This window comes from Symsagittifera roscoffensis, chromosome 8, assembly GCF_963678635.1.
Source record: "Symsagittifera roscoffensis chromosome 8, txSymRosc1.1, whole genome shotgun sequence".
In the NCBI taxonomy this organism is placed as follows: domain Eukaryota; kingdom Metazoa; phylum Xenacoelomorpha; order Acoela; family Convolutidae; genus Symsagittifera; species Symsagittifera roscoffensis.
In genome coordinates, this window is record NC_087069.1 from 5,314,977 (window position 1) to 5,324,781 (window position 9,805).

The 9,805-nt window shown below is 33.1% G+C and overlaps 1 protein-coding gene across 1 annotated transcript; it reads right to left on the minus strand.

Annotated features, from left to right (window-relative positions):
* Positions 1 to 1,263: 1,263 nt before the first annotated feature.
* LOC134853099 (uncharacterized) lies at positions 1,264 to 6,305 on the minus strand. The gene is made up of 3 exons (XM_063869037.1): positions 6,130 to 6,305; positions 2,776 to 2,976; positions 1,264 to 2,565 (listed from the first exon to the last, which is right to left on the minus strand). The coding sequence occupies exons 1-3, from the start codon at positions 6,163 to 6,165 to the stop codon at positions 1,384 to 1,386; spliced, it is 1,419 nt and encodes a 472-aa protein (XP_063725107.1). The 5' UTR covers positions 6,166 to 6,305; the 3' UTR covers positions 1,264 to 1,383.
* Between the last annotated feature and the right edge of the window lie 3,500 nt (positions 6,306 to 9,805).

Consider the following 9,805-nt stretch of genomic DNA (forward strand, 5'->3'; position numbering starts at 1 on the left):
TGATTTTTTTATAACTACATAGATAAAAACCTTTCATACAATTCCATGCATGGGTTCTATGTAAAAATTGATTCCCAATTGATTCCTTTTTTTAAAAAAAATTGCCTGTAAAGCTTTTTATTTCATAATTGTTGTTTTATTCGAAAATTTACTGAAAAGGCTTTTAGATAAGATAAAATGAGCTTGCATCGTGTTTCAGCTGAATGAGAGCATATCAGTCATCAACATTTTTTTCGTTAAAATTTCAATTGTCATACAATTTTTTTAAATCAAAATTGCATGAAACCTGAAGGAAAATTTTAGTTCTTATTTTAGTCGCTAAACCAGTTCTTTTTGTACAAGAAAAATTTTTTTCAAACTTTTCAATTTTTTGCATATAACGTAGTCCGCGCTTTTGAAAATAAGAACCATTAGTCACAGTGAAGGTTCTCTGTGGTGGCAGAATTCGTACTTTTCGGTTTTAGTGAACAACACATTATCAAAATTGGTCCAAAAAACAGGCCGCGATGTTCAACCTTTTCGTTTTTTCGAACTAGAGGCTTCGTAGCCATATACACGAAAAAACTTTTTTTTTGTTATAAGATCGTGTGAAAGAAATTTGTGTATATTAATTGGCATCTATCAAAATGCAGTTTACTCTGCAAACTGCCGTTTAGCTTCCTCTTGGTTATCTCTTTTCAGAAAATTTTTGGTTTTTTGTGTTTCAGGTCGAAATAAAATATAAAGCGAAAAAAAAAACATTTGTTTTTGGAAATAAGGCTTGTCGTACAATTCCAGAGTCTGGGAAAACGTCTGACAGTTCCGTAAATTGGGAAAAAGATCCGTAACATGCTTTTCAACCAAATGTTTTTATTCTTTTAGTTGTATGATAAACTTTTTCTCCATATTATGCTTTTGTTTGATAAACTATTTGTGTGAATCCGAATAATATATCTTTTTTTGTCAACACGGATAATCCACCTAGTTTATACAACAAAGTTTTTCCAGGATTTAACCCTGCGCATTCGAGAGACCGCTTTTGCATCGTAATGAAGTCTTTCAAAACTCCTTTTTCCATATATGTATCTTTTGTTTTTAGGAAACTTACTTCAGCTATCTCGAGTGTTAGATTTGGCTTTAATACTGCACAACTAGCTAAAGTTATAAACCCTATCAAAGTAATGGAAAAACTATTCGTCCAGTTAAGAATTCTTTAAAGTTCCTAAAATAAGAATAGAAATACGAATCTTTCAAGAAAATGAAAATTAAAATGTAATTCTACGCGAACTTTTATGCAAGAGACTTATAAGATTTACATTCCAAGAATACTAGTTTTTTTTCCGTTTTACATAGTTTTTGAACAATGAATATTAAAAACGTTTCAACGCGTTGTTACAGAGCTTTTCAGCCCATAAAATCATATTCTTTGAGTGTATCTTCCAATAAAACGTGGTTATCGTCATTGCGACGGTTGAGCGCCAGCATTGCAACAGGGACATACGTTTCGACGTTTGTATTGGTGCCGACCACATCTTCGTTGTCACGCCGGCACGATGAAATTTTGACACTATATTGCCGATGCCCAAACATGAAATTCAAAGAGTGCATTACGGCGAACAAATAAAACAGGACTCCGCTAATTGAATACAGAAACGTGGTAGACTCCCAACCAAAGGAACCCGGTTCGAACCTCAGCAGGATCTTTGTGTAATAAGTCCGAGCACAGTTCGTATTCATTTCCGAAAGCCGACTCAGGATTGCGTAAGGAAACCAGCATATTACATAACACAAAACCGAGCCGAGGTTAACACTTACTGTATGCAGGGACTTCCTAAGTATTATTATCATATGTGATTGGCCCTCGATTGCGGTGTTACGTAAAGTGCTGAACTTCCGTAAGATTTTCCAAAAAGTTACCGAGTAAATTGATAGGCAAATTATAGTTGTGAAAATGAACGTTACGGGCAACATTGCATCGAAAACATCCAGAATTCGGTAGATGTTAAATTCATGCTTGCCGTCGTCGAAAATTTTATACGAACTATAGTATATGACATTTTCGTCATTCGGTTCAGTTACGTAACGTTTGTTCGCTCGCCAATGACTTTCCAGGAACGACATGATTACGCAATCCAAAATGGCCAAAATTACTGTACACACAAAAAACTTAGCATTTCTTTTCACTAATTTTTTTCTTTTCTGGATATTGAGATGGTTGTTGAAATGAATTAAACGATCAATTGCTGTGAAAATAGCACTTAGGCTAGTAACAGCGCCAACAACTCTTCGTCGTGTTTCAGTTACCGTCAACAAAGTTTGATGAAGTTTTGGCGTTTCTTTTTTGTCGACATAGACGTCAAGAACTTCAAAGATAAATGTTGTGATTGACATTTCAAGGCCGCAAAATAGAAACATGGTCACAAATAATGTCGCGTGAACGATGTGTGAATAACGACCTTTTCTGACATTTTTCACGGCTTTGACAAGAAGGTGAAAATTTGTGATGGTCGCAATGATTCCAATGATGATCAATATGATATACTGGTTCCTTATTAGGAAGTTGGAGTCTTCGTACGAGTCGCTATTCTAAAAACAAAATAATGAAAATAATATCACAAAATCAACATTTGTTATAATTATACGAAAGAAAAGGTGCCACCTAGATTCGAACCCTTAACCATTGGTGAAAAAAGTCAACATATATTTTTTAATCGTGTAAAAATAACGTTTTTTCAAAAAACTGTCAAGGTCAAGGTATGAAGATTACGTCTTTTTGAAATTATGTAATAAACTTGCATGACGTAATGGATCTTTCCGTTCCGAACTGGGCAGATCAACCGCGTACAAGGCCACCTCTCGTATGATTCCGACGTGGTCAAACGCCTTCACACATTTCCCATTTGTGAATCGGTCGACGAATGCAGTCTGTTCGATTAGTTTGAACTCGCTCAGTTTGATGTAGCCATTTTGCAGGTACGCTTCACATTCTGCAGGATCCTGAAAATTTTGAAATCTGGAATAAGTTTTTGATTGCCTCTCGAAAGAAATTTTAACCGAGGCTTTATACAACATTTTTAGGCATAAAATTTCATGTATTTTAGTTGAAATTTCGAGTTCGCTTCAATCGAAATAAGCAGAAAAGGAAAAATGATTTTGTTCGAATGGACTTTTTCACACTTTTTAACCTCAAGAAATTTTTGTAAACGTTTTATTTTTTTTAAATTTGTTGAAAAAACCGACAATTTCTCAAATCCTAAAAGATTTGATTATTAACGAGTTATTACCAAATTAGGGCATTATATATTAGAACATCATCATTTCCAGTGATGTCTTTTTCTATAGGTGTATCTTTTTAATGATCTGTCATCTATCGAAAAAATTAAACTCTATGCTTTAAAACAACATTTCAATTTAAAAACTCTCAAAAGACAAGGATAACAGGTTTGTGTGCAAGTAGCACAGAATGTTTGAACTCTTCATGAAAAAATATATCATGTTCTTTTTATTCACTTAAAAGAGCTTTTTGTGCCTTCTGTGGTCTGAAAACTAATCGAAAGCGTAGACAATTAGTAAGTTATTGGTATTCAAAAACAAAAATAATTGAAAAAAAAAACTGTTTCGGAAACTTTTTTCTGTTTTTTTTTTGCAGTTCAGTACGTGGCCAAACTGTGCACTGGATAGGTGCACAATTTTGTGTCTGCATGTTCCTGGATTCCAGAGACAAGTATTTAAACATGTTAAAACTTTGTCGGAACGATCAAATAAAATGAAAGAGCAAAGGAAGAACGAAGGGAGCATCTTTGTTGCGGAATCCGTTTTCATTAACCAAAAAGCACAGTTTGGCCCCGTAATGTTCTAACTTTCATTGTCAAGGAAGCGCTAATTGTAGCTTCACGAAACCATTTTTCCCGTATTATTTTTTTCTGTTTTTCTTCTTCCAAAGGAACTATAAATCTAGCGTGAAACACTTATTTTTGAAAAAATAACAGAAAAAGTTTTTACTGTTAAATTACTTGAAATTAGTTATCCACAAACCGCTTTTTTTATTTCACAGAGTTATATTCAATACAAATTCTTAAAAGAATTTTTGTTTTGTTGGTTTTCAACTATTTGTGGGATTAAATTAGTTAGATATTTTTATTACACGGGATTTTTCGCAGCTTATCCATTATGTTTGCAGTGTCATAAAAACAGTTGGTTGAATAATTGTTCAACCAGTTAAAAAGATTTGAAAATCCTTGAGTATTGAAAGCTTGTTGATGTAATTTTCCCAACTTTTTCTAGCCAAACTGCCCTCTAAAGTAACTTTATATCCAGATGAATCCACAGGTTTTTTCTCTGACAGCAAACGAATACAATGTATTTTCAAGTATAGTCGTATTTGAGTTAATGACGACTAATGCGTCCATGATCAAGTTTTAAAAACTCATAAAACAAAACTGACAAACACTTTTAAGATTTCAGACGTGATGCAGAGCATTACGAGGCCAAAATGTGTATTTTGTGCTTTGGAAGCAGATTCCGCTACAAGGCGCTCTCTTTTGTTCTTCTTTTGTTCTATCGTTTTCTTCGATTGTTCTTAAGATGTCTTAACATCTTTACACACTTGAAACTGGATTCCAGTGACCTAAACCCACTAAACTGTGCGACTATCCAGTTCATAAATTGTCCCCGTACTGAAAGAAAAATTCTTGAGAAACTTTTTTTAAAAAGTCATTGATTTGGAAAATGTTTTGAACTTCATTTAAATAATTTTTCATTTCTTTTATTTCAAGCTGCATTTGTTACTATTTTTGCAGTATTTGCATTGGAATTATGCTCAAACTTTTTCATTTTTACAAAGAATACCTATTTAGCAATATTTTGAGGCCTCAACATAACAATTTTGCAGAAAACAAGATTAAAAATCATAAACCAATTGTTTAAAGTTTGTTCCTGCTTTTAATCATTAGTTGATTTTAACTGATGGTTCATCGTTGCAAGACTGTTCAAACTTGTCTTCACCAAACTCCGGCTTAGAGATTCTAGATCCAGAGGCAAGAAACTTTAAATTAAACTTTTCAAAAGATATGATAAAATTTCTTCAAGTTTTTTTTGCAGTGAAATTCTTTTTGTTGATACAGTGAAACAATTCTGTTTTTTAATCAACCGTTTTTTTGCTGCTAATAACCTAGTTTTTGAAGCATGGCTTCAAAAAATTTAAAAAAATCATACTTAATCCTTGATAAAAATCGTAGATTTCAAAAAAAAATATTACGACGCCAAACTGTGTATATTGTGAGCTGTAAACAGATTCCGCAACAAGGACGCTATCTATGCTTTTCTTTGTTTTCATTTACTTTGATCAGTCCGAGAAAATCTTAACGTGGTTAAAAACTCGTCTCTGGATTCCAGAGACTTAGGAACACCAAATCTTGCGGCTATCCAGTGTACAGCTTGACCTCGTCATGTGCACAGTTTGGCCTCGTTTGTTACAAGATAAACTCCAAAGCAGCCTGCCTAGTCGAAGAAGGGAGGTTATCGTATAAAGTTTTGCAGGAATCTTGCAAGAACTTTTTAAGGACGATACATCTCTTTAAAAGAACTCACAACATTTTAAAAGATAACGTTTTTTGAGCTAGATCTTTAAAGATCTCGAGCAAAAAACAGCTTTACATCTCAAATTTCGTGTAGGAAGTATAGTGCTAACATTTATATACTTGAACAAATCAGCAAAAGAGAGAAAAAAAGAAAATTATTACAGCAAAAACTATGAATATTTTTGTTTATCGTAACTATGTGAACACCAAATAATAATTATTTCAATTATTATTTAAAAATTTGTCATAAAAAATGAAATTAAATTTCAAACATTAGAGTTGCAAAACTAGATAAATTACTCCAAGAAAAATTGTTTTCGGAAATCCTAATTGAAAATGCTTAAATTATAACCGGAACCTGTAGTTTTTACATTTTGAAAGCGGAAAAATGTGCATTTAAAGGAACATTAATGAAAACAGGGTCAATCTTAACTTTTTTCCGATCAAAGTTTCTATGCTGAAAGCTGCAATCAAAAATAATCTATAAAATGTTTGGATCAAAGTGCTGAAGTATTGGCAGGGTGTTGTTTTTTGGTTAAAAATCAGGCGGAATTATTCTGAATACTCTAACCTTTTTGCAATTAACTTCAACCACCCCTTTTGACATTATAAAACAATAAAATCAGCCAGATGATTTAAAATTGACGAATTCTAGATTTTTAATGTAATGATCTCTTGTCAATTGAAACAAAGATATACGAAAATCTGTTTAAAATGAAGAAGAACAGCAAAGATAAAGACTTGTGATTATAATAACTTCTTGAAGTTTCTCTAATGAATATTCGTCCTTTAGTTTTGACTCACATTTCAAACTAGATAAGGCAGGTTAATCCCTAAACTCTACATAGTTCGAAATGGCTGAATGCCTTAGATTGCATGGTTTATTTTGTAACTACTGGAGTTTATTTTTCTTTTCGGTTTAGAAAATAGAAATAGTCGAGAAACTTTTATCTATTTGAATTTTGACCGTTCACAAAAAAGTAACTGCGCCGCTAAAAAAATGAAAAAATTCAGAGTTATAGCTCCCGAATGAAGTCGTGCATAATGTTGCAACAAAAGTTCATATCAAGAATTCGAACGTTTGACACGAACGTTACAACTTTCGTTCAGATGTTAAACTTCTCAAAAATTCTGAGCAGTAATTTTTTTTTCACAAAAAAATGGAGCCTTAGTTAACAAGTAGTTGAAAAGTACCGTAGTTAACAAATCCCAATTATCACACATGAAGATTTGCATATCAACATGCTCCCCAGACAACAAACTGCGTTTTTTTGCTACCAATCACCAGCTGTACTAAAAACACGTTCTGGTGGTGTGCTCGTTGGAGTGATATAAAAATTTTTTTAACCACTTTCGCTAGAGAAGGGAAACTTGACTGCTTTGACCTTCCAGTTTTGTTGAGGATCGAAGTTTTCGTTGAGGTTGCTCTCATTACAATATTAAACTTGTTCGAAACAGAACAAAAAAACCGAAGTTTTATCAATACATATATAATGGTTAAAACCCTAGATAGAACATTTCAGATGATTACGTCGATTGTTAAAAGCATTAACCCGAAAAAATCATACCGAAAATTATATCTGAAAAACAGGTGCAATTTGAGACTCGTACAGACGATGTTGATGCACCTCCTGTAGCCTTTGGTCACTTTATATATGATGTTTTTATAGCCTTTGGTCACTTGTCTCAATATTTTTTCCCAAAAAACTTCAGTTCCTTTTACGGTTCAGTAAACTTATGATAATGAATTATTAACGTAGATTAAAGTTCAGTTTTTTTTCTTTCTGACAAAAAAAATTAAAAAAATGCCTATTTTATCAAATCGTTTAATTATAAACATTAAACTTGTGGTATTAGGTTTTAACTTGAAACTAATTTTTGAACTCCGTGCTCTTTGAAATCATTTTATTAGAAAGAGTTCAGAATACCTCATTACTTCAAAATGAGTGCCGGCGGCGTTTTCTCGTAATTTGTCTCTCGTCCTAAATCCGAATTCTGTTCCGAAACCACTCTTGTCGGGCTGCGAACGAAGATGGGCGTTTTCCTCAAACCCGCTGTCAAACTTAGTAATCTTTTTCCTTCGTTCTTTAGTTCGCTTTTGAAAACTGGGCTTAGAAATCCATAAACAATGATATCCAAAATACCGATGAAAACTCCGACAATATTATCCCAAACATTAAACCACTCACGAATATAATCGTCGTCGATAGGCCCATTGTAAATTTCGGTTATTTTCCAAATAATAACCGGCAGCAACGATAGAACGTAAATCAACGCTGTGATCGATAGTCGTAATGTCGATTTATAAACAGTTTGGTTATAAGAAGTTTCTATCTCGTAGCTATCATTTAACTCGTTAATCGATAGCCGCAAATCGGGTTGAACTAATTGCGCATTTCGTTTCTTAGTTTCATAAGAAATTTTGACTGTTATCACGAACAAAAGGATTGCCAAAACTTGAAGAAAAATCTCGAAACTGAGAAATATAACTTTCGCCAATTTTGCTTTTCCAGATATCAAACATTGGTCTTCGTTTGAGTTCAGAGCATAGGTGAAGTTCGAAAAGCAACCACGACCTGAAAAAAATTGATACAAGAATGGTCGGTTTCAATTAGTTTTTGTTACTTTTTATGATTTCCTCTCGTTTTGAGGGGGGAGGGGGTGCAGCTTTTTTTTCAGCCTGTAAGGTCACTCAATTGCACAATTCCGAAAGTCTAAACTTGGCTGAGATACTCTGAATACAAGAATTGAATACATTGTTGCCGGGTCAAATGTTCTTTTAATTATTTATTTTTTTTACCTGAATACACATTTTCAGTTGGGATTACTTTGAGGAATCCAATGCCAGTGTTGAGTACAGTGAGACTGCATCCCAGTGTCCATACAATAGAGTGGCATAGGAAATGGAACTGAGGTGTCTCGGCTGAGAAAGAAGCAGCTGGTTTCAGGATCAGAAGCACGTTGATGATCAGCACAATCGACCTGCAGTTGGAAAAACATTGCCAACAGACTGTTGAAAAAAGGTCAATGAACGCAAGTAATCAGAAAAAAAGTTAGGACTCTATTTTTTGAAAAATTCTCAACTCTCAAAGTTCACAGAAAAAATTGCTTCCATTAAACCTGTTTGAAACAAGAACTCGATCGCGTTTTTATGACCTTCGCATTTTTTCTGTTCGATAGGCGAGTTTGCCTTCCTTTTAACAAAAGAAATGAGCTGAACTTTAAAATAAATCATAAATCACTCTGCGAAAAAGTAAATGAGCCTGAACAAGTTTTACCTTTACGAAAAAAATCCATTGCGACCTTTACAAAATGTGAAGTAAGTTCATCGACTCTTGAAGTTTTTGAGATTTGCAAGTTATTTATAGTCTCAATCGCGTTTTGCAAAACAACACTACCGCATAATCTATAATAATTTTCAATAAGAGAATTCGCATACAATAACTGAGTGCCCAAATTGATATTCTTATGTGGACTTTTGTAGGTTTTTGTGCTGGTAGTATTCTCTATGATGTTCTTTGCTTATGAAAAAAAAGAATATGAAATCTGGGAAAAATCCATATCTACCAGAAAAGTATGCTTAGGAGCAGTTTTTTGAAATTGATTGGGCTAGGAATAGACGCAGTCGGGGGATTGTATTTCTCTCAATTGACTGGAGATTCAAGCTTCCAAGAACTGAAATGCTTATCATTTGATCATAAGATTGACAATAACTTCATCGTACGCAATAAATCTTCTAATTCACATCCTAAGTAATCTGATGCAGATCAAAATTCCAGATCTGAAATAGGTTAAGAAATGTTAAAATAACGCTTGGATATTTTGGAATGGGTTATTTCAAATATAATCATATAATCTCAGATCTGAATTTTTGATTTTCTTGTTGTTTTTTTCAGATCTGAAAAATCAATGATTCTGATTCAATTGTTGTTCCTGTTCGTTTTTTTCATAGATTTTACTAGCTGCCAGCAGGTACTCAGCAAATTTTCTTTTTGAAACAGCTAAGAAAGAAAATACTTCTTAAGAAAAAAAACTGTTTGTGTAATTAATCGAAAATTTTTCATCGCTAATTAATCTTATTATAATTGCGTTATTCACAACCATCCACTTAATCAATTGTTTGCTCGAAATGAATTTATTATAATTTAGCAAAAAAATCTCAGATTTCTTTTCAGATCTGAAATTTGCTTTTTCAAGGTTTTTTTCAGATCTGAAAATTTCTACTTCAGATCCTAATTAAAAGTTTC